Raw genomic sequence first — 26,212 nt, forward strand, 5'->3', positions numbered from 1 at the left:
AAAATAGTTTGTTGTGTTGGCTAGCATGAATTTGTATGCAATTTTACACTGTCTGCAAATGTAATAAAATTTCCACTATAATTATATACCTCAATAATATTATAATTGAATAAAATGTACAGAAAAATGATTATAATTTCTATTTTATACTTACGATAAGATTTTCACTACGATCCTCATATGATCCTTCATTTATTTTCTTGTCACGTCAGTTGGGTAGTATTTTGAAAGACTGGCAATATTATAAAAAAACTGCGGAGACCGTTGTATGTTGACTGACTGCATTTTGCGATTATCAATTTTATTTCGTGTTATTTCCTCAAATTTTTTGTGTTTACGCCAGTACAGTATTATAATGTTTACTTATTAAATCTGAAAGTAACTGTACGATTTAGCTGTTAATCGTATACAGTTCACCATGTGGGAATTCGAGGATGTGCTTGAAGAGGCGCTCGAGGATGCACGAGTCTTCGGCCCAGAGTTACTTCACGTCGCGCGCCGTGAAATATGTACGTCAATAACTTATATGTAACTTCAATAACGCATTTCTTGACCAGCTAGCTTGGTCATGGAATATAAAACTTCTTTCTTTTCAGATGCCCTAAATTCGAATCTTGATATTACACCATACGGTTTACGAAGTGTACCCACTCATACGGAAGATGGTATACCCATTAGAAAGCTGTACGTTTCAAACCTACCCCCAAAGGTAAAAGCTATTAAAGTGTTAAAGTTACAGCACAGTTACTTAATGTTCTGTTTACAAGAAGTTGATGTTATTTATCTTTTGTAATGTCAACAATCCGAATTAACTGTTGTTTACAAACTTTTCACTATATTATTGATTATTTGAGTACAATTGCAACTGTTATTATATAATTTGATAATATGATATAAAATTAAACCAGAAATAATAATAATAATAATAATAAAATGTTTATTTATCAGCTCACAAAGGATTTGTAACAATTTCACAGTATGATAACAAAATTTAAATTCGAGATGACGTTGTGATCCTTTGTGAGAGACTGGAGTCTGAACTAGGTATAAACCTGTATTACAGTTCACCAGGCTCTCACCCCGGAGAAAACATTAAGTATACCTATATTATTATATAGGTTTTGGTACTAAATCTACAAGTGTACAACAGAACTGATAATAAAAATAAAAACTAAAAATATCGGAAAAATACACAGGAGTTGAAAGTGTGATTAATTTGTAAATGTGCTCGCGCTTTGTGTGTGTGTGTGTGTGTGTGTGCGTGTGTGTGTATGTGTGTTAGTTGTTTAAGTTGTATGTGTAAGTTGCTCGAATTATATTTTAATAATGAGAGGCTAGGCAATCCTCAATCTCGTTATAAGTTAGCGTTTGGAGCCAATCAGTGACTTTCTGCTTACATTCTCTTAGTGTGAGAGCATACATAACAAACTAAATGTAATTCAATTCAGAACTATGGAGGTTGTCTCTACTATTCAATAATATATTTGTAGACGTCACGGACAGAGCTGTTTGGAGTGTTTGCTCAATATGGTTTCATTAAAAGCTGTTGGCTGCGGATGGGGGACCGGGGCCCCAACAGGACTCCTACTCCTACATATGCATTTGTGACCTTCAGTGATCCCGCAGATGCACACAAGTAAGTACAATCAAACATAAGTTGAGTCAACACAGGTTAACAAAACAAATGGAACCACCTTATATTTTAATCCTTACTTACTGACTTTCCTGTTTTTTTTTTATTTTATTTAGTACTTATATTTTATTTCTACAACATACTAAAAACACACCAAAATAATATACAGTAGAATCCGCTTATAATGGCATCGAAGGAAAGTGACAAATACGTCATACTAAACGGATGTCATATAAAACATAGTTGTACAACTTCTTATTTTTGTTAAATGTTTTCCAAATTAATCTCAAATTCATTAGTGAGAAATGAGTTTTTTTTTTAACTTGTAACAAATATCAACTTGTCACTGAGAATCAAAGCTAAAATACCTTACATGCCACGAACACACCAAACATCCTCGCAGGAAAAGACGTGGTGACGGTGGCCGTCACCACTAAAACTAGCAAATGTGTCAGTATAACCGGACATAATTTCAGGGAAATAGGATTTTTAGGTCATAGTAAGAGAATTGTCACTATAAACGAAGTCATCTTATCGGAATTTGTCACAAAGAATTTTATATGAAAACCAAACTTCGCACAGTAATTACGTCATAGTAAGAGGTTGGTCAGTATATGCGGAGTCATAATAAACGGACTCTACTGTATGTAGATTTGCTGTAGCTTCCAGTAATCCGGCTCTCTTGTGTCAGGATTAGTGAGGATTATTTATAAAGCAAGAAATACAAACAGCTATAATTTACCTGCTTGCCACCTGTTGTTTACCTCTGCTTGAATATCATTTTTCTATTGTCTTCTTTTCTTTTATTGAGGTGCACAATAAAGAGTATTTGTATTGTATTGTACTTAGCTGCTTCAGTATCAGTAATTAGTTGTGATTCTCAGTCATGAGCAAGAAAATAATTAAACTTAAAATAAGTAAACAAAGTTGTGGTGTTCCATATATTTCTAAAAAATAATTGTTACAGAGCCCTCATGGCACCAGATCAAGAGAAGATACTCAAAGGTTACAAGTTGAAAACATCTCCTGCGGACAGCTGGCACCAACCTGCCGAGGATGCTGATGGCCAAGTCACGTGGAAATCTAGAAACCGGCAATACGGCAGTAGTCCGGCACCTGAACAGAATAGTATAAATCTTTAAATTTTATTCATTAGGTTGAAGCATTTTTTTTTTGTGTAATTTCTGAAGTTTTCATGCAAAATTTTAACATTTTAGATTTAGAATCAACATCTTCATGAAAAATCTATATGTAACGTAATTCAAATTAAAATTTCAGTTTTGTTACAATTTTCCAAAATTACATACTCGATGCGCCACCTGAAGATTCGTAAAATGTTAAAATTTTGCATTAAAACCTCTGAAACTACAGATCTTTGAATAATGATAATGCGAATGGAGCAAGATTATAACGGATTGGTACCCAAGAGGTTGCACACGGAGCCAGAGGAGACCTCGAACAAGATGGGAGAATGAACTCAAACTTACAGCAGGCCCGTAACTGGAGAAGAGTGGCCCATGACAGACCCCAATGGAAAGAGCTAGAGGAGGCCTTTGCCAAGCGGCACACTGAGCTTAGAGACATACTCTAACTCAGAATAAAAGGGCTTATAGAATAGAATAATAGAATGCGAATGACACAAGCACCACCCACCATTAAGGCTCCTCTTCACGTTGGGCCAACGCCAACGCCAACGAGGGACGCATTTATGCGTTAGAGGGAGCAAGTGATATTGCTATCTCATTCTACCGCATGGCTGCGTCCCTCGTTGGCGTTGGCGTTGGCCCAACGTGAAGAGAAGCCTTTATACAAATTCTTTGTTACAGGCCAAGTTCGCCTGGAATCTTCTACTGATAGCGGTGAAGCTGGAACACAAGAAAATAATGCAGAGGCAGTAAGTCCACTGTTTTATTTTTTTCAAACCACATGCAAGTACACAGTTTTGTTTGGTCTTGCTACCTTTAAAAACTTAAAAAAATGAATTAAGAATAATTCTGTTAAAAATTTATTGCACAATATAATGTGTACAGTCAGCGTCAAATAGATTATGATGGCCGAATATATTGTAACGCACCTTTGTTACCATATAAATATGCATGTGTACTGATATACTTGGCCGTTACATTATGGTATGTGGTCATCTTAATGCGCTGTCTTAAAGTGCCGTGGAGGCTTTTTAGGGTTTCATACCCAAAGGGCAAAAACGGGACCCTATTACTAAGACTCCGCTGTCCGTCCCGTCTGTCTGTTTGTCACCAGGCTTTAACTCAAGAACTGTACAGCTAGACAGTTGATTTTTCACAGATGATGTATGCCCTTGCCGCTATCACAACAAATACTAAAAACAAAATAAAATAAATATTTAAGTGAGGCTCCCATACAATAAACGTGATTTTTTTGCCGTTCTTTGGGTAAACGTAGGTACGGAACCCTTGGTGCGCGAGTATGACTGGGTCAAAAATAAACTTGTCATCATTGGCCTGTCACATCAATAAGATGATGGTTTAAAGACTGTAGTTAATCATACGTAATAGAACACGCTAGCTCTGCCCCAACACGGTAAACAGTGTGGAAATGCCACCACAAATGTTATGCTATGGAAATATGATGTTTGTTGTGGCACTTTCACACATTGTTGCTGTAAAATCTGTGCTGAGCTAACTTAGATGGACTCTAAGTACTTACCTACACTTTATGTTCCAAAAAAATTATGTTTTAGAATGCAGAAGAAAACGAAAACACGGAAAAGGCATACACAATATTAGACATACTGAACAGGGACTGTCTAGCGCATGTGCTCAACTTCGTTCCCATCATAGACTTGATCCGGTCAGAGCGAGTGAGCAAGCGCTGGCAGAGCTTGGTCCACGAACATATTAATGGTTTGTACATCCTGATGACTTATACCCAACCCGTGACCCGGGTATGTCCTTAAACTACGTCCAAGACCACCGGTGGACGGGCAGCAGCGTCCCTCAAATTCGGTGTACTCGACTGCGATCGCCAATCCGCCTGCCAAGCGTGGCGATTATGGCATTCACCCCCCATCATGCAGGAGGTCCAAGGGGGAGGCCTATGTTCAGCAGTGGACGTCTTATGGCTGAGATGAGATGAGATGACGACTTATATATTTTAGTAAGTGGTTCAGGCCGTTCCGCCCGTGTGGGATCATAGCAGCCACACCATATAATAATGTCAAGAATCTATAACTTTGCTACATTAATCACCTATTAAGAGCACACCAGCAAAGTTCTGGCCATTAGGAAGCAGGCACTGTTTACGAATATAGCTAGAACTGCTAGGAGGCGATGATATCTCATTCCTTCTACCGCTGTCTCTACCTCCCCCAGGGGTGGTTTCCATAAATAATGTAACTTATGTTCCTTGGCCTTCTACTAGTTCTACTTGATAGTTCATACCGTTTCTCTAATTTAGTCGTGAAAACTAATGTAACACACAGACAGGGTAACTATCACATAAATGTCGTATTAATTCTATTCTATTAGGGTCCATATTGGGTCGCATAATAATTGATTGTCCTAATGTAATGTTACGCATAAAACTCATTTCGCATAGTTGTTACTGTCCTGGAAATATTAACATTTCTGAGAAATTATAACCTAACCTACCCTATTCTACACAACCTATGCAAAATATTTTCGAAAATACTTTCTGTTTCAGCTGGAGAAAAAATATGCGAAAAGAGTTTTATGCGTAACATACATTATGACAATCAATTATTATGCGACGAGATAGGATCACATTCTATTATTTGTATAATTCTATGAATAATCCAACAAAGGGAAGGGAATTCTTGTAATTTGCAGGGTAAAAGTCATCATTATTGATGACTTTATGATTCATTCATTGGACTTTACACGAGTGATGAAATATGAAACATATTAGTACCTATTTGTGTTAGTGACGTGTTAATAGGGATACTAGTTTTCCTAAAACATAAATCCATTGTTTTAATAAATTTATTGTATGCTAATGTAAGATTGCTAATGTTGTACAGTCAACGGTAAAAATATGGGTGTAGACAACTTACTCAAAAATATGTCATATAGTTCTTAATTCACTGACATAAGAGTTATGGGACATATTTTTGAAATGATTTGTACACCCATATTTTTACCGTTGACTGTAACATAAAACACAGTTGTCAACAATAAACATTATGAAGTTAGACTAATTTGGGTGAACAATAGGTACAATTTTTTTTATTTAAGTCATAGAAATTTATAGATATTATGGGGTTACATATGAGCAAATGATTAACTAGACTAAAGTTTACTAAACAAAAGTTTTAAAATGTATTGCGCAGTTCACTCTGATTTTCCTACGAGTGACAGTCTTTTGTAACTAAGAATCTCTTTCGGTTACTATTGGTTGCCCTTGAAAAGAGACAAACAGAAATCTCAAAATGACGGATAGGGACAAACGATTATCAAAAGTTTGTTTATTAAGCCGTCAATGTTATTTTTAACCAGGTATTCGAAAATTCAAGACGTCATGGTGGCAACACGGTACAGTGACGTTAACAACGGCGGTATTACGGCGGGTGCTGCAGCGATTGGGCCCGAATCTGACGCGATTGCACATCGACCACCACTGGTCAGCGCTCAACGACCGCACGGCGCACACGGTGGGCAAGTTCTGCCCCAACTTGGAGGAGCTCAAGGTGATGTACTGTACTATACTGTGGCAGTTCAACAGGCACTGTAGGCTAAAGGGACTGGGCCGCAACCTGACGCGGCTGCACATCGACCACCACTGGTCGGCGCTCAACGACCGCACGGCGCACACGGTGGGCAAGTTCTGCCCCAACCTGGAGGAGCTCAAGGTGATGTGCTGTACTATGTGGCAGTCAACAGGCACGGCAGGCTGTAGGGACTAGGCCCGAACCTGACGCGGCTGCACATCGACCACCACTGGTCGGCGCTCAACGACCGCACGGCGCACACGGTGGGCAAGTTCTGCCCCAACCTGGAGGAGCTCAAGGTGATGTGCTGTACTATGTGGCAGTCAACAGGCACGGCAGGCTGTAGGGACTAGGCCCGAACCTGACGCGGCTGCACATCGACCACCACTGGTCGGCGCTCAACGACCGCACGGCGCACACGGTGGGCAAGTTCTGCCCCAACCTGGAGGAGCTCAAGGTGATGTGCTGTACTATGTGGCAGTCAACAGGCACGGCAGGCTGTAGGGACTAGGCCCGAACCTGACGCGGCTGCACATCGACCACCACTGGTCGGCGCTCAACGACCGCACGGCGCACACGGTGGGCAAGTTCTGCCCCAACCTGGCGGAGCTCAAGGTGATGTTCTGGTTCATGTGGCTGGTACATAGAGACCATGGGCGTTGGTGAATCTGCCACATCGTGACCTGAATCGAACACTTTAACAATTAATACCTAAAGTTGCTACTCCGTACAGTTCATGCCCGCTCCCTTGAAGTGGTATTAGCTAGCTGATACATTGACCGGGTCTACCACAGACAATTACATCTGTGTTGACTTGAAGAAAATGTTAACTTTTTCCACATGAACTTGTTACTTTGGCACGTAACTTTTAAAATTTCCCGTAGGTTTGATTTACAAAAAGCCTAATAATTGTATACAAAGAGGAACATAAAGTGTCATTCTATGGAACCTGCTAACTATGTAAACAAACAATATATTGAAATTGTCTCTGAATTATGAATTTAACTATTTTGGCTCAGCGATCCAAAGAGAATCTTGGCCTCCGCAACGAGAGCATGCCACCTGTCCCGATCCTGCACAACTTCCTGAAAATTGAATGAATGTGAATGATGAATTTACTAGTGACTTTTGTTTACATAGTTAGCAAGTTCCATAGAATTACACTTTACTTTTGTATGTTAGTTTGTAAGGTATGTATCTATGGGCCTTAGTTGCCTGATAATAAATGATATTTGATTTGATTATTATTTACCTAATCCTAATATATATACATATTGATTTCGTTTTTTTTTCTCATTACAGGTTGTCGGGATGTATACTAAAAATTGGAATCCACTTTTATATGGGTGTAAATATTTAAAGGCCCTTTCCTTTGTATCTTGCAACAAGGTAAATTATACTATTAGTAAAATACGTCATTATTAAAAGTACAATCTCAATCTTATTCCGTAAGTTTGTCTATCTAATTTTCATTCTCCCCTGATCTACTCAAAGGTTAGCTGGAAGAGATCCCTTACAGGGATAAGTTCGCCTTTGTTCCTTTATTTCTGTAAATATTATGTAAACCTGTGTTGTGTACAATAAAGTGATTACTACTACTTATTCATCATTCATCACTGACTTCATAATGCTCATCACTTTATAATATTCAATCATAGTTTCGTTTAAAATTGACGCACATATTTCAGCTGTCCGATTCAAGTTTAGTGCGAATAGTGAAAAGCGAAGCGAGCATAGAAAGCATAACGGTAGCCAACAACACGCACGTGACCGGGCTCTTCCTCACCGGCTCCAACCCGCCGCGGCTGCACACACTCTCCTTCTACAACTGCTACAGCCTGCAGGGCACCGTCATATGCGCCGCCATAGACACGCTACCCAACCTCAAAACACTCCGGCTAGATGTATGCCCCGTCACCATGTGGAAGATCATACCACTCATACTGAACAAACTACCGCAACTAGAAGAACTATCGCTCAGCGAATACACGTCTATGGATGTCTGCTCAACGCCACAAGTCAATATTGACTTTTGCGAATCATTGTCCAAGATGACCGAGTTGAAAGTTTTGAACCTCAGCCGGAATATCTACATAAATAACGCGATACTGAAGACGGTCGCGCAGACCTGCAGCAAGTTGGAGTCTCTGAACGTTTCGAGTTGTAATTCTAGAAAGGTCAACCCTCAGCCAGGTAATTGCTTAATTTTACTTCTTAAATTTCTTGGTCTGAACATTTTTGTCGGCGGACGAAATGTACAACATTTTATCTTATTCTATTTATATAAAGGTTAAAAATGGAACAATACTGATGACTGATCGGCATTATACTCTTATCAGTTATCTATGTCTGGCTGTCTGCCAACTAAACCATGTTGCAAAGGATGATACCGCACTTGTGGTAGCATTAAAATAAATACGAGTAGGTATACTATTAACTATGCCTGCTGCAAAAGTCAAAACGTTAATAGAGTTAGAGCAAAAACGTCTGCGACGAACACCTTTTCGAACATGTTTTTTACCTGTCGTTTGTTACTTGACCTGTGTGTCCTCTTTATAGCTTTATAGGGGTTATAGCACACTAGATTCATTCCACATAAAGATCTACGTCGGGGACGGGACGTGACGCGTATGGCGGTTAGCTAACCTGTAGGAATCTATATTATATACCATTGAATTTAAAGTTGTTATAATATCGGCTTCTTAGATTTATCAGAAGTGTTAAAAATATAGCGTTACGTACCCAACACTTTTCTAGAATGACCCTTTAGGCGCCGACTTTGGGAACATTGGCGATAACGATAATGCTGGGGCCAGTGTGGTGTCGCTATATTTTTCTAAGTCTAACGTTTTGACTTTGAGAGCCTAGAGTTAGCGCCACGTATGGTGATGTTGCATGCGTTGTGCATTTTGAAACTGTATTTTCACTTTAGAATGGAATCATCTCCATAATTCATTAGAAACGTAGCCTGATGTTTTGAAGACATTGCTTGATTGTGTTGTGATGTTACTAATATTCTTAAAAAAATATTAATAAATGTGAACTATCAAGCTATAAATTTATATAAACGTACATGTGTTTAAACATGCTTGCATGTGCATGTGTTATACTTATATGCTTACATCTTAGAGCATTTAATAACTGGAGTGGCCATTGAGAGCTTACCCCTCTGCCGAAAAACTTGCACAATTGTGCAAACTTTTGTATGGACTGACATGGCTATTTGTGCGGTACGTACAAATCATGTAGAAATAGCAATACATTTGACGTCCCCTCCCCCTCAAAAATCGGCAGACTGTTTTGTAAAGAAAATGACAGCGATGGCATCACAAGTTACTAAATGCTCTAAGGCTTATGTTGTAGCACTAAGCCACTACCTATGCCATTATTTATTGCCAGTAATATTTATATTCTTTTCTTACGTATCGCTGCTTGAATACCCAATCTCAAACTATTACCTGCACTCACTTCACGAGATTGTAAGAGTCTGTTCACATAGGCATTTCTCGCAGGAAACGAGGTGACAATTTCATAAAAGATCGAACGCCGCGCTCCGTTTTGTATGAAACCGCCGCCGTCGTTCCAACGACAAACGCCAGTGTGTACAGACTCTAAATGACAATGGCATGCTCTCTTCCCCTCTACTAAATTACTTGCTGAATTGATATAACATATTTAATCTCTATAATAAAATGGGTTGTTTTTCTGTGGCTTGCCATTGGATGACCCACGATCGAAGTGAGTTTGTACACGTGGAGGGATCACAGTTCCAAGGAAGGTACCTATTAACCCACACCCCTTTTGTTTGAAATCCATTCATAATTACCACGACCATAAATAATCCCTTGTAATGAAAATACACAAAACTAGTTTACTGAATTGATTAGTGTACACTACTTAGGGCCCTTTAGACGATATGTGTATTATTGTACATGTTAGATAATAAAAGCCTTCATTGTATTGTATCATCTATCCATAACTCATTTCGTTGATTCATTGGCAACACAGCTGACTTGACGTAGACCTTATTACCACGAGATAAGGTCTACCTATGATATGATTAGTGAAATGCTAGTATGGAAGCGGTGTGTACGCATACGCTTTTTACGTTGCTTACTATATCATTCGTAATCAAAATAGGTAGCTGTGCTAATGCTAAGACTGCTAAGCGAGTGTGTAATTAACTTTTTGGAGTACAGATTACAATACAGGCTGTTTGTGTGTGCTTTGATTTAAGTATGAAACACGAGGAATAGGATTTTTTGTAAATGTATGTTTTTGTAGCTATACGCAATGTGCCTGATGGGAGTTGATCCCAGCGCACATTGTGTCATAAGTACATTTTAAACTTATTTGGATCGAAATTCTCTTAATCCATTTGAATGAGTCTCTTTATTTGTCACACAGCTATTAGTCTGTCGTTTGATTCGGGGAATTATGGGACCTTGATAACGTGTGGACCTTATTTAGATGGGTTTTATCCCATGCATTCTACACGTAAATATTTTGTAAAATACATACTTACAAGGAATTTCAATCGATTGCTGACTTAAAGCTCGTAGATAGTTATTCGTCGATGTCATATTATACTTTTCATCTAACACTAAAGTTTTCAATATTTAAGCATCGTAATTTTTAAGGATTTTGTTTAACGTTTATTCTAATGATAGGGCCATGCAGATAATTCAAAACACCACATTTAAAAAAAAACAGTCCTAATTTACTTATCAATCCTTACAAGCGATTGCAGAACGCACACACACCAAAAATAACCTACAATTTACTAATGGTAAGCTGTAACCCCTCAGGCGTGAGCGACGAGGGCATCCTAACGGTATGCCGGTCGTGCAGCATGCTGCGCAGGCTGGATATATCGTACATCGCGCTGCTGACGGACGCGGGCGCGGCGGCGGCGGCGCGGTGCGCGCGCCTGGCCGCGCTCACGGCGCGCGGGAACGCCGCGCTCACCGCCGCGCCCTTCGCCGCCGTGCTGCACGCCTGCGCGCAGCTGCAGGTGCGCACACCCACACACGAGACATCCTCTAGATATATCGTACATCGCGCTGCTGACGGACGCGGGCGCGGCGGCGGCGGCGCGGTGCGCGCGCCTGGCCGCGCTCACGGCGCGCGGGAACGCCGCGCTCACCGCCGCGCCCTTCGCCGCCGTGCTGCACGCCTGCGCGCAGCTGCAGGTGCGCACACCCACACACGAGACATCCTCTAGATATATCGTACATCGCGCTGCTGACGGACGCGGGCGCGGCGGCGGCGGCGCGGTGCGCGCGCCTGGCCGCGCTCACGGCGCGCGGGAACGCCGCGCTCACCGCCGCGCCCTTCGCCGCCGTGCTGCACGCCTGCGCGCAGCTGCAGGTGCGCACACCCACACACGAGACATCCTCTAGATATATCGTACATCGCGCTGCTGACGGACGCGGGCGCGGCGGCGGCGGCGCGGTGCGCGCGCCTGGCCGCGCTCACGGCGCGCGGGAACGCCGCGCTCACCGCCGCGCCCTTCGCCGCCGTGCTGCACGCCTGCGCGCAGCTGCAGGTGCGCACACCCACACACGAGACATCCTCTAGATATATCGTACATCGCGCTGCTGACGGACGCGGGCGCGGCGGCGGCGGCGCGGTGCGCGCGCCTGGCCGCGCTCACGGCGCGCGGGAACGCCGCGCTCACCGCCGCGCCCTTCGCCGCCGTGCTGCACGCCTGCGCGCAGCTGCAGGTGCGCACACCCACACACGAGACATCCTCTAGATATATCGTACATCGCGCTGCTGACGGACGCGGGCGCGGCGGCGGCGGCGCGGTGCGCGCGCCTGGCCGCGCTCACGGCGCGCGGGAACGCCGCGCTCACCGCCGCGCCCTTCGCCGCCGTGCTGCACGCCTGCGCGCAGCTGCAGGTGCGCACACCCACACACGAGACATCCTCTAGATATATCGTACATCGCGCTGCTGACGGACGCGGGCGCGGCGGCGGCGGCGCGGTGCGCGCGCCTGGCCGCGCTCACGGCGCGCGGGAACGCCGCGCTCACCGCCGCGCCCTTCGCCGCCGTGCTGCACGCCTGCGCGCAGCTGCAGGTGCGCACACCCACACACGAGACATCCTCTAGATATATCGTACATCGCGCTGCTGACGGACGCGGGCGCGGCGGCGGCGGCGCGGTGCGCGCGCCTGGCCGCGCTCACGGCGCGCGGGAACGCCGCGCTCACCGCCGCGCCCTTCGCCGCCGTGCTGCACGCCTGCGCGCAGCTGCAGGTGCGCACACCCACACACGAGACATCCTCTAGATATATCGTACATCGCGCTGCTGACGGACGCGGGCGCGGCGGCGGCGGCGCGGTGCGCGCGCCTGGCCGCGCTCACGGCGCGCGGGAACGCCGCGCTCACCGCCGCGCCCTTCGCCGCCGTGCTGCACGCCTGCGCGCAGCTGCAGGTGCGCACACCCACACACGAGACATCCTCTAGATATATCGTACATCGCGCTGCTGACGGACGCGGGCGCGGCGGCGGCGGCGCGGTGCGCGCGCCTGGCCGCGCTCACGGCGCGCGGGAACGCCGCGCTCACCGCCGCGCCCTTCGCCGCCGTGCTGCACGCCTGCGCGCAGCTGCAGGTGCGCACACCCACACACGAGACATCCTCTAGATATATCGTACATCGCGCTGCTGACGGACGCGGGCGCGGCGGCGGCGGCGCGGTGCGCGCGCCTGGCCGCGCTCACGGCGCGCGGGAACGCCGCGCTCACCGCCGCGCCCTTCGCCGCCGTGCTGCACGCCTGCGCGCAGCTGCAGGTGCGCACACCCACACACGAGACATCCTCTAGATATATCGTACATCGCGCTGCTGACGGACGCGGGCGCGGCGGCGGCGGCGCGGTGCGCGCGCCTGGCCGCGCTCACGGCGCGCGGGAACGCCGCGCTCACCGCCGCGCCCTTCGCCGCCGTGCTGCACGCCTGCGCGCAGCTGCAGGTGCGCACACCCACACACGAGACATCCTCTAGATATATCGTACATCGCGCTGCTGACGGACGCGGGCGCGGCGGCGGCGGCGCGGTGCGCGCGCCTGGCCGCGCTCACGGCGCGCGGGAACGCCGCGCTCACCGCCGCGCCCTTCGCCGCCGTGCTGCACGCCTGCGCGCAGCTGCAGGTGCGCACACCCACACACGAGACATCCTCTAGATATATCGTACATCGCGCTGCTGACGGACGCGGGCGCGGCGGCGGCGGCGCGGTGCGCGCGCCTGGCCGCGCTCACGGCGCGCGGGAACGCCGCGCTCACCGCCGCGCCCTTCGCCGCCGTGCTGCACGCCTGCGCGCAGCTGCAGGTGCGCACACCCACACACGAGACATCCTCTAGATATATCGTACATCGCGCTGCTGACGGACGCGGGCGCGGCGGCGGCGGCGCGGTGCGCGCGCCTGGCCGCGCTCACGGCGCGCGGGAACGCCGCGCTCACCGCCGCGCCCTTCGCCGCCGTGCTGCACGCCTGCGCGCAGCTGCAGGTGCGCACACCCACACACGAGACATCCTCTAGATATATCGTACATCGCGCTGCTGACGGACGCGGGCGCGGCGGCGGCGGCGCGGTGCGCGCGCCTGGCCGCGCTCACGGCGCGCGGGAACGCCGCGCTCACCGCCGCGCCCTTCGCCGCCGTGCTGCACGCCTGCGCGCAGCTGCAGGTGCGCACACCCACACACGAGACATCCTCTAGATATATCGTACATCGCGCTGCTGACGGACGCGGGCGCGGCGGCGGCGGCGCGGTGCGCGCGCCTGGCCGCGCTCACGGCGCGCGGGAACGCCGCGCTCACCGCCGCGCCCTTCGCCGCCGTGCTGCACGCCTGCGCGCAGCTGCAGGTGCGCACACCCACACACGAGACATCCTCTAGATATATCGTACATCGCGCTGCTGACGGACGCGGGCGCGGCGGCGGCGGCGCGGTGCGCGCGCCTGGCCGCGCTCACGGCGCGCGGGAACGCCGCGCTCACCGCCGCGCCCTTCGCCGCCGTGCTGCACGCCTGCGCGCAGCTGCAGGTGCGCACACCCACACACGAGACATCCTCTAGATATATCGTACATCGCGCTGCTGACGGACGCGGGCGCGGCGGCGGCGGCGCGGTGCGCGCGCCTGGCCGCGCTCACGGCGCGCGGGAACGCCGCGCTCACCGCCGCGCCCTTCGCCGCCGTGCTGCACGCCTGCGCGCAGCTGCAGGTGCGCACACCCACACACGAGACATCCTCTAGATATATCGTACATCGCGCTGCTGACGGACGCGGGCGCGGCGGCGGCGGCGCGGTGCGCGCGCCTGGCCGCGCTCACGGCGCGCGGGAACGCCGCGCTCACCGCCGCGCCCTTCGCCGCCGTGCTGCACGCCTGCGCGCAGCTGCAGGTGCGCACACCCACACACGAGACATCCTCTAGATATATCGTACATCGCGCTGCTGACGGACGCGGGCGCGGCGGCGGCGGCGCGGTGCGCGCGCCTGGCCGCGCTCACGGCGCGCGGGAACGCCGCGCTCACCGCCGCGCCCTTCGCCGCCGTGCTGCACGCCTGCGCGCAGCTGCAGGTGCGCACACCCACACACGAGACATCCTCTAGATATATCGTACATCGCGCTGCTGACGGACGCGGGCGCGGCGGCGGCGGCGCGGTGCGCGCGCCTGGCCGCGCTCACGGCGCGCGGGAACGCCGCGCTCACCGCCGCGCCCTTCGCCGCCGTGCTGCACGCCTGCGCGCAGCTGCAGGTGCGCACACCCACACACGAGACATCCTCTAGATATATCGTACATCGCGCTGCTGACGGACGCGGGCGCGGCGGCGGCGGCGCGGTGCGCGCGCCTGGCCGCGCTCACGGCGCGCGGGAACGCCGCGCTCACCGCCGCGCCCTTCGCCGCCGTGCTGCACGCCTGCGCGCAGCTGCAGGTGCGCACACCCACACACGAGACATCCTCTAGATATATCGTACATCGCGCTGCTGACGGACGCGGGCGCGGCGGCGGCGGCGCGGTGCGCGCGCCTGGCCGCGCTCACGGCGCGCGGGAACGCCGCGCTCACCGCCGCGCCCTTCGCCGCCGTGCTGCACGCCTGCGCGCAGCTGCAGGTGCGCACACCCACACACGAGACATCCTCTAGATATATCGTACATCGCGCTGCTGACGGACGCGGGCGCGGCGGCGGCGGCGCGGTGCGCGCGCCTGGCCGCGCTCACGGCGCGCGGGAACGCCGCGCTCACCGCCGCGCCCTTCGCCGCCGTGCTGCACGCCTGCGCGCAGCTGCAGGTGGGTCACAAGACATCCTCTAGACCAGCGGTCGGCAACCAGCGGCCTGCCAACCTCTCGCTTGCGGCCCGCGAGCCTCCCTGGCTATTTTGTATGTAACACTGACGAACGACAAAATGTCTGCTAAAGTCACAAATATCACCAGAGCGCGGGCCGCGTCATCTTCTTTAACTACTATGTGGCCCTTGGCCGCTAAAAGATTGCCGACCGCTACTCTAGACTGAGCACAGTAGCACTACCCCCTCTGCCACAAATATACGGTAGTTTTACTCCATTTTCAAGTCAGTGTCTTTGTGTGACGCCCGTGTCTTTGAACGGACCGATCACGGCAAGGTCGCTCACCTCGTCCCCCGCACCCCTGTATTTTTGGCAGTATCGGTTTCATGAAATAATTGCTCTAAGTTCCGTCTAGAGGAATCCTAATCTATGGATACACATCTATTCGAAAACTATATTAACAATTGAACTAGTTTTCCAGTAGGTACAGATGACAGACGTTTTAGTGCAAGTAAATTATTATCAACGTACGGTTATGTGATGTGTTATGTGTTCAGGAGCTGGACGTATGCGGTTGCGACAGCGTGTCGGAAGAGCTGGTTGAAGCGGCCACGGCGGCACTCGCGCGGACCCCGCGCCCGCTTATGCTTCGGATGGGAGGCACCGCCGCCATGGCAGAGGTACCTTACTAACCTAACTTTAGGTTCAATTTTGATTGGCAAATTTTGGAAATTTTTCTCATGGTTCGTTTCGGGTGTTACGAGTACGAAATGAATGACGAATTATACGAAATGATGGCTCATTTTATTGAAATTATTGTCTTTTTAATAATAGTACATTATTGCAGAGGCCGGGAAAGGGCAATTCGTGGATGAGTTTCGATTTTGTCGGACGACGCGAAGCGGAGTCCGACAAAGAAGACGAATCCACGAATTGCTATTCCTGCCGAGGCATATATAGTGCTTTTCTCCAAACATGCGAGGAAATAAGCTAAAATAATTATTATTTAACCATCAAGCATCACTCAAATCAAACCTTCACATCCAAAATGTCAAAAACAATTTCCCTCTTTAATTAATTTTTAAAAGTTAATGTTACAAACTTATTCTGCCATTAAGTATTCGTTCATTCAATATAATTGTGCAATATAGTTGGTCAAACCAACTTTTCAGTCAGTAAGAACCAGGAAAACTATACCCATCCTTTTCTTTTGGGTGCTAGAATTAGTGTAAGACAAAGATAGTATGATTCTCTTTGTCTATGTTTGAAATGAGAAAGTCCTTTGACAAACTATATAAGCTTTATGAACACGGATGAGATTTAAAAAAAATATAAAAATAATCTTTGATTTTATTAAGCAGTATTCGCACGATCATACACGTGAAATGATAGCTGATCGGGTCGTGTAGAAGCGGCTCGCGGCAATAATAATTGGCCGTTTGCGTTTTTTATTATTAAAAAGTAAAAAACACTACAGTAATAAGTTATTACTGTAGTGTTTTTTTACTTCCCGTCCGCTAGAACAGGACAGCAATAGTTTGATGTTTTTTAATTAGAGTTTGACATTAACGAAGAACTTCCCGTAGTATTTTTGCTACAGTAAGGTGAACATTTCCGAGCATATTGGAGAAAATTAAATTAAAAACATAAGTAATAAATGCTGAATTATTATAAAATACATTATCTTAACAATAAAAACTGTTTCTCGAAGATATCACAATTATTTTTCTTTCGATGCTAATATTTCCGAAAATATTCGCTTAATCAAAAAATGATTGATGGTGACACCTATTCATTTTGTTTTGAAAGATCTATCCAACGACACCACATAACAGGATTAAATGCGAAAAAAATTTAAATTTATTTTTTTTGTACAGGAGCTACCATAAAAAAAACATTATTTTTTTCGGGTTTTTACTGACATGAAACTTTGGTATGTTTTCTATGGAAATAAGTTAGTGTTGACTTCTTAAACCAGTTTTCATTTTTGAACCGTTGGTAGCGTTTATTATGGAATGACCCAATACTGTCAGGTGACAATAGATGTAGCACCGACCGGAAAAGTCTAATGCTCAACAACATAAGACTTTCCGGTCGGTGCTAAATCTATTGTCACTTACTTACTACACCTAGGGTCGGTTGCACCAAACTGTTACGAACGTTAAAGAGTTCGCTAAATTTTTATGTATGGAAAGTTTCATAGTAAAGGCGCGGGGCGCGCCGGCTGACGATGATCAGTCTGTCAAATGTGGTTGGTGCAACTGGCACCTAGTCTTTTTGGTACCAAAACTGACGTATGGAGTGAGCACTCTTGTCTTACTATATTTCTCTATGGCGCAGGCTAATCGCAAGTTGTATGTACAGAGTTACCCGTCGCACAAGCTACTGGTTGTAAGCACCGAGGACCTGAGCAACCCGCACCTTCGGCCGGACTTCGTGGACCGCATCTTCGAGGACAGCTCCGACGACTCGCTCGACGACCCCTACGACCACGACAATTTCGACGACTTCTTCGGCTCCGGTAACTACAACTACTCACTCACGTCTACAGTTACACGTTACCGGTGTAGGCACGGAGGACCTGGCCCCGTAGAAAACATGCCAATCGCTAACGCTCCGTAGCAATACGTAACTGTCGCACTAATTCGAAAGAGTGATAGAGAGATACAAAGCGTTGCGTTGTCGAAACGATGGCGATTGTCACCTTGGCTACGCCGGCTGAGCAACCTACGGCCGGTCTCCCTGGACCGCTTAGCTTGCCCAGTTCCTTTTTGGATTAGTGCCTCTTACTTATTTTTTTCTTAATCCATTCCTATATTTAAATTAAAGAGTTGGATGTTCAAAAACTGTATAAAATTGTTCACATTGTATTATTTTATACAGATGGCTAAAAAATAAGTGCAATTCCGTTGCCAGGGAGGTATGGGGATTATACTGAGTAACTTTTACTATGGGACCATCCCCAAATTCGCAAAAAGAAATTGGCTGTTTTATTTTTATGGCAAGGTAATTTTTTTTCGCGATTTCCGGGTTGCTCTCATAGTAAAAGTTGCTAAGTATAATCCCAAAACCCAAAGGCAACAGGAATGCAGTTATTTTTTAGCCATCATATATGTATACAAAACAATTTTACTAAATAAGAGCTAGAGCTAGCTAGCATTTATTACTGTTCAATATTGCAATTAATATCATTATATTTAAATTTGTAGATGGAGATGAAGAAGGGTGGGAAGATCTCGACTACGATGACGCGATGTACGCGTATGGGCTGCACCCGCAGAACCTCCTGCTCATGTAACACCGCTGGGCCCTGTCTGACGGCTCCGCGGAATGTATATTAACATGTGTTGTACGCTTATTATTTATTTACACACAATCAGTGCCCAATTGCATAATAAAGTACAAGATTTTATGCAACCACCTCCAGGTTATACCTCACTTCCCGAAAAGGATGGCAGAGTCAACTTAGAAGTCTTTATCTGTGATTGTTTTTATTTTATTATTTTCCATGTATATTTAGATAATAGAAATCACATCTATTTTTTTAATATCAATGTTAATAGGAAACAGGTTTGTTTCTCACGTCCACTGTATTGAGAGTTGGTGAAATTTTCGTTTAAAACTGATGCCTAACCTGTGATGGACGGAGCTTGTATTGTTAATTAGAGTCCTCCACAGCGCCCTTATAGTCATTATTATATTATTTACCCACATACCTATGTAAAAATATTTATGTAAACTGTAAAATATGTTAAGTAAAGTCTGAAACAATTGTGATAGAATACTATTTAATTTTTAATTTCCCTTGCAACAGCAGCTTAGTTTAACTGTAACATTTTAGCAGGGAAATTTTGTTTACATACCACTTAATACTATTTTTAATAGAATAATTGTTACTGCCCTTATGCCTAGCAGAATTTGTTACATTTGTCAAAACATTGCTATATAGTATCCAACCTCATGAGGCCATGTACACTTATCTCTTACATTATTGAGAAGAACTTGCATATTATTTTATTTGTATTCATCATTTTGGATTACTTGTATTTTAATTCAAGAACAGTCAATTTTCTCTAATTTGTAACTATAGAGTGTGATGTTTATTTCCCAATTTAGACATTGTTTTAAGTTTAGACTCCTTTTTCAGGATTTTATATGTTATTATATTTTTCCTTTTTAAGATCTTAATACATTGCAATCAAAGATGATTTTATTTTTCATAGAGAGAATGTGGTAAGTTGTGATTTGTGATTACTTGAATAACAATCAGTGCTCTAATTATATACTATATTTATTTTTTTAATTTAAAAGGTGTAATTCTGTGGTGAATTGCTAATGATTTCATATGAATAACCTTTTTGTTGATTCTGATTGGATTATCTAATTTCAATTTAGTGACTCACTGGGATGAGGAATGGTTTGTTATGAATACACAAGAACCCTCAGATTACAACAGAGGCATTGTTTTTTTACAATATTTTTGTTGAGTTACCTACTTATTTATTGTTTTAGTAGAGGCATGTTGTAATGAATGTCACTTGTCAGATACTAGCATGAACTTGTTTTTCTTTTATATAGTAACTGGGTCATTTTACTTTCAAATGTTACTAGAAATGATTTGTTTTTGTGTTTTAGGATAAAGCATGAGATAATTTGTGAAAAGATCTTAGTTTTTATACATTAATTTATCAATAAGAAATTAAATATAAACATTATCGTCCGGAATTACTGTTTTATTTCTTAAACATTGAACAATATTTATACTAATAAAATAAGTATTGTTGTATATAACAATATATGACATCTAAATTCACACAAAGCATCAATCTAAGAATAACAATTTCAGAAGTTGACATCATAATTTGTCATTTTAATATAAATGTTCCACCAGTTTCCCATAAACCCAAAGTCAACTATTCTTGAAGGAAAACTAAATATTGACGGTTGCATATAAGAACAGTGTGCTTTGTACATATCACATGATTCACTTATATCTGAGGTGTACATAACTGATGCTATTCCAAAACTCTTGTAATGGATAGTGCCCTGGTTATAGCAAGTTTCAAGATGTCGTAGGTGCTCGTAGGATTTTGGATTCAAACAGTCTTCGCTGACCAATGCAACTTCGTTGTGTATCTTCCTCAATCTGTCTTTAAAATCTAGTTCATCTGGGTTGTTCTTAGCTAAAGCGTAGACTGTTGTTAGTCCTACCGTCCATTTTAGAGCTTTAATCGGATCATCCTGAATGTCTGTGCGTAGGTCCTGGAGCATTTGACGATAGTCGATGAAAAGATTCTTCCAATAGTCAGCCCATTTCTCAACAATCGTTCCTTTCAATTTCGAAGGAAATTTAACTTTGTCCCCAGCTTTAATAAAAATTACTGGCAATCTAGATAATCTGTTTATGGACATGGTTAGGTGGTCCTCGAGGCTATGTTGCGGCAAAAGCCAAAGCCACCGATAATGTTTTTATTCCAATTCCAACTAAAATATTGTAGGTTGACTAGGTTATAGGTTATTCCTATTTGGCATGTGTGACGTTGACAGATGTCAAATGTTGACGTTTCAGATAGCGTTCAGAATTATATTTTTTTTTAACAATTATGGATGCGACTCTTTAAATAGTCCATCTGGCTATTTAAGTCAATAGAAAAAAGCGGCAAATATTAAAAAAAGCAGACGCGAAGGGTAATCGTCCCATAAAAAATTTGGATTTCGTGCCTTTTTCAACTGACAAAGTTTGACGGAGCTGTGGCCGAGGCGCGAGAAGAGCCTCGAGTCGAAAGTGTAAATCAACTAATCATTAGCTCGACGAGCTTACGAGGTCGAAACGAGCCGCTAGCCGAGCCACGAGCCGCGAATGTAACTAAATAAGATTACAGAAATTAAGTAATCATGATCATGGTGGTGATTAACATGGTGCTCTGGGTGCCATTGATCTAGTATATTTTCTATGGGGTTACGCAGTCAAAATTGCCCCCCCCCCCCTTACTTACCTTGTTTATAATTTAGTTATTTAAAAGGCCGATAAGACTTAATTTGGATTTAATGTTCATACAGCAGGAATTACTGTCCAGTCCACTTGCAACGTATTTAGCCACGCCGACGACAAAACGAGGAGTCCTCATCTAGGTCTGCAGTAGCTATAAAACATTTGAAGTGTTTAGGTAAACTTATAGAACGGTACCTCACCCTAATTAATGCTTAATGAATACCTAATTATTTATAAGTAATGTATTATCCGAGTTATCTGTTAAAAGCCCATCAACGTGCACACTAGCGCCACTGCTAAATAATCGTGATTATTTAAATTTAACGCAAGATATTTAAAAAAGGGGGCCGATACGTACTGAATTTTGTATTTATATACCAGTGTATATACCTTTAGAATACATCAAACTAGTTCTAGCCTCTGGCCTCATCAAGTCATCAACAAGTAGGTATCTTAATAACTTTTAACTAATTATGTAAAAAATCCATTATGTAGAATATGTACATCATCAGGTGCATCAAAGTTAGAATTAAACACACTTTAAATTGCTCAAACTTAATTTAATAAACGTTAATCAGGTATCCATACATGCATGGCCGTCGTGAGGTTGTGACGTCAAATCGTGTAATCAAATAAAATATATGTAGTTTCAACAAAACTAGCCTTTTCTTGTAGGCATGGCACCGCCGCCTTTCGCCTCTCGTCTGTTTCGTGTAATAGCACCTGATATACCAGCGATGTTTTCGTACATATTAGAGGGTTCTAACATACCCGGCATACCACTAGGCATCTCTGGGGGTGGCGGCGGTGGCGGCATCTGTCGGGCGACCTGTTCAAATGTGTTATATTAGTTTCTGTACGTTTTATCTAGGCACAAAATATTTATCAAAATTAAAGCAACTATAAGGAACTCACTGGATATATAGAGGATAGCATTCACGTAGACTCTGGCAAGCCAACTTTGTCAGTAGAAAAAGGAGTGAAATTTATAACTTGTACGTATGAGCAAGTATGAGACAAGACCCTACTCATAGTGTTGTGTTACTGCCGAGAAGTAAGATTGCGAGAGCTCAACGTGGGTGCGGAGTGTTAGGGTCGGCAACGCGCATGTAACACCTCCGGAGTTGCAGTCGTCCATAGGTTATGGGTACTGCTTACCATCAGGCGGGCCGTATGCTTGTTCTTGTTCCCAACCGACATAGTATTAAAAAAAGATAGAGTGGGGACTTGTTAAGGGGACAATGAAATTTATCTAGAATGAAGGGAGGATTATGCACACCATACACACCAAGCAAATGATGATAGCGTGGGTAAGTATATTAGGAACCCTATATCTTATGGTGCTATATGATAACTTTTATATTTTATAACTAACTATACGGTGTGCAAAAAGAGTTGCCAATGATAAAATGAATCAACACGATACTCACTCGCTTCAAAGGCATCTGAGCATCCGCAGAAGACGATGGCGCAGCGCTGACAAGTGCTGGCTCCATTACTACGCAGAGGCACAGGGCAAAGACAGCCAAACAAAACGAGTGTTTCATCTTTACTGGTCACTGCTTCATTGCGTCCACTCCACCTGGCTCCATCTTTATACGACCCATCGCATGATCCCGCGGCGGAAACCTTTGACAAACAATACAACTACTTCCTGTGATGAACGCGCGAGATGTACGAGATAAAAATGTAATAATAGTGCTGATTATAATTAATTACGTGTCACTTACGTGTTAGGGGCACCACACAGACCTATATGGGGCAGCTTTATACTGGATGGCAAACATGTTTTACAACATAAAACATTAAAATAAATGTAGAGATAGATTTGGTGTCTAAGGAGCACACTTAGCTGTTACAACTGGGTATGGGATTGTATTGATCCTATCCTCCGTTGTCGATGTCTCCTAAAATTGCGCTATGAAATGTCGAATTTAGCAAGAATCCTAAATGGCTCAACAATCACGGAGCTTGACTGTAGGTATCTACATACAGTATTGTATGTACCCAATAATTATTTATCAAGATAAATACATTATATTATTATTGACTTTTCCGGAAGTATGTTTATTCCTAGTTGTCCCCACTAATGTAGTGGGAATTATTTTGTTCTAATTGTCCCCAGTTTCAGGTAATTCAGGTGGAATCCACGCTTATCTAAAAGATGCCTATTCATTCAATACATAAGTATATTATATAGTCAAGTTAAGCAAGTGTCGTTTTTCTCAAATATTAAACAGCTATAAATCTAGAATTAACATTCCGCATTTAAAATGCCAAACAAAAAATCATTGTGCATTGTGCCTCATCATTCTCATAAACACTTGAAACTAATTTAAACAACGACTAACAGTTAACAGTTCAGAGATGTTTATCGTTTCAACATGAAAATGCTGACCTATTAGTGGCACGCAATGCATGGCTTGGCACATTGTACCAGAGAACAAGTTATACTAAAACTTTTTATGTCTTAATAAAATTGCAATTAAATCAAATCTACATAAACTTTTGTTATAAGTTTTAGACCCCAATTTATTGAAGTTTTCCTAAGTAGTATAAAAGTGGAACAGGCATGAGGGGTGGGGGAAATGACCGAACGGACGGGATAGTCTTATGCAAGTCATCTTTCAGTAGGAGTAGCAGAGAAAACGCTATTATTGTTTGTCCTTGTCTCAGTCTCACATTTTTTTATTCCCCAAATTAGGCCAAGGAATAAGAAGTTATAGAGGGAAATGCAAGGACCACAATTTTTGACTCCGTAACTTTGTTTGGACTAGTTAGGAGGTGAACATATATCAAAAGTCCTCGGCCGTAGCCCCGGTGCTGGGGGGGAGAGGGCAAGCCCCCTACTCTGTCTGTTCTCTTTCACGGCGCAGCAACTAGTATCATTTCTCTCTCCTTGCTCTTTTAAAAATGCCGTTTGTCAAAAAAGGACAACCATACTGTTGACAAGATGGACTTCAAATCCAAGTGGCCCCTTTTTAGGCGACCCAGGTTGTGCATGTGTGCGTAAAAACGTATATGTGTGCTCTTTTAGGGATGTGAAAAGTCGATTTTAATCATGTTATATATCGATAAACGCTACACAGCGGAACGAAATAGCGATTGATTGAAGCTTCAATATCTTCGTTAAACATAAGCATAATTGAAATGCTAATGGATAATGAATATATTATGATGTAATAAAATATTTCAATGATTGCGGACCACCTATTTTAGTAGGTATTTATGTATTTTAATTAAATATCTGAACTTTCCCTTGGTTCTCTCCTGGGGCGTGACTACAAAATTGTGATCTGATAACCACAAGAAAGAATAAAAGCGTTTTTGTTCATTTTAGGTATAGTTAAACCTTTGAAGTAAAATTAAAATTGCAAGAAATGTCGATAGTTTATCGATATGACTTTATCGACATGGCTACAGCAAAGTGGGTCGCTTTGTTAATCGTACACTAAACAAAAAGTGGTCCCACTGACAGCTCGCTTGGAAGGCATCTGTATATATTCTTATATCTATGGGAGAGGGGGAAAGAAGGTCTCATTTTTCGGTTTTTCACTTATATCTTGGAAACTTTGCGTCTTAGCGACATGACTACTGAGACAAACCAAAAGCTGATAAAATTTGTTACAAGTTTTATTCAGTCAAGTTTTTCGATATCTTGAATAGTTTTTGAGATATCCGCTCTTGAAAGTTTATTTAGGGCTTTCAATTTTATGTTGATATCTACATTAGTGAAGCTGCTAGGCCGTGTTTGGTATCATTTTCGTATAAATCGGGGGTGCTGAATTCATTTTTGGTATCACATTGACACCATTCCTTAGAAAAAACATATAAACTTTTTTTCTGCGACGCACCGTTGCTCAGAGTGGACGTGTGTTTGTTAAGTTGTTGTGCATTTTTAAATTTAAATTTATTTACATTTCTCTTCGAGCAACACGGAAGGGAGGCGGCATTCGCACTATTTCCCCTCTGCCGAGGTACAAGATTAGCGCGTCAATTTAATCTAGCGCGGGTAATAAAACTAGTTGCACTTGGATTTTTCACTAGACCGAGTCCAGACGCGCGCGTGAACACTGCTGCACAAAAATGCCTGTTTGCTCGGTTTTTTGTTATAAAAAGAGGTCGGGGACATCAAATTTACAAAAAGAAAGTGTTACATTTCACATGTAATATTTTTTTTTACATATCATACGTTAAATTACATTTAAATACAATTATTATATTTTAGTCTCAAGTAATTGTTGGATTTATCGATTTTGCTCGCTCAGTACAAATTGCGGATCGGTCGTGCGACAAATCCGACTTCTCATCTCTCAGAATACAATGACATACTTCAACGAAAATGTCTTAGTGTGCGTGTTGTGACACTAGTCACTCGTCCGTACACAAAAAGAGATCGAGGTTTGCAAGAGTTGTCTTTGACGTGTGTCATTTTCTATGTATTTGTGTCGTCATTACAGATTGGATTTTGTATGTAAGTGTGTGAGAAATGCGACTGTGTGTACCTTTCCCCCTGCGAAAAATGGCAGAAAGATTTGTACGGCGAGATATCGCTTGGGCCCCTCCCTTCCGACATGTCGGAAGCCAGTGTTGCTCGAA

The 26,212-nt window shown here is 44.5% G+C and overlaps 2 protein-coding genes across 2 annotated transcripts; one reads left to right on the top strand and one right to left on the bottom strand.

The window, feature by feature from the left end:
- The first annotated feature begins 243 nt into the window (after positions 1-243).
- LOC134669574 (F-box/LRR-repeat protein 7-like) lies at positions 244-20,346 on the top strand. The gene is made up of 13 exons (XM_063527226.1): positions 244-509; positions 597-709; positions 1,491-1,636; positions 2,601-2,761; positions 3,460-3,527; positions 4,353-4,515; positions 6,127-6,317; positions 7,641-7,727; positions 8,027-8,531; positions 11,147-11,352; positions 16,179-16,301; positions 17,986-18,142; positions 18,831-20,346. Exons 1-13 carry the CDS (start codon positions 419-421, stop codon positions 18,917-18,919), a joined length of 2,100 nt encoding a protein of 699 aa, XP_063383296.1. The 5' UTR covers positions 244-418; the 3' UTR covers positions 18,920-20,346.
- On the bottom strand, positions 20,334-22,471 carry LOC134669570 (mitochondrial import inner membrane translocase subunit Tim29). The gene has a single exon (XM_063527222.1). The coding sequence runs from the start codon at positions 21,031-21,033 to the stop codon at positions 20,464-20,466; it is 570 nt and encodes a 189-aa protein (XP_063383292.1). The 5' UTR covers positions 21,034-22,471; the 3' UTR covers positions 20,334-20,463.
- Between the last annotated feature and the right edge of the window lie 3,741 nt (positions 22,472-26,212).

Source organism: Cydia fagiglandana, chromosome 12 (assembly GCF_963556715.1).
Source record: "Cydia fagiglandana chromosome 12, ilCydFagi1.1, whole genome shotgun sequence".
Taxonomy (NCBI): Eukaryota; Metazoa; Arthropoda; class Insecta; order Lepidoptera; family Tortricidae; genus Cydia; species Cydia fagiglandana.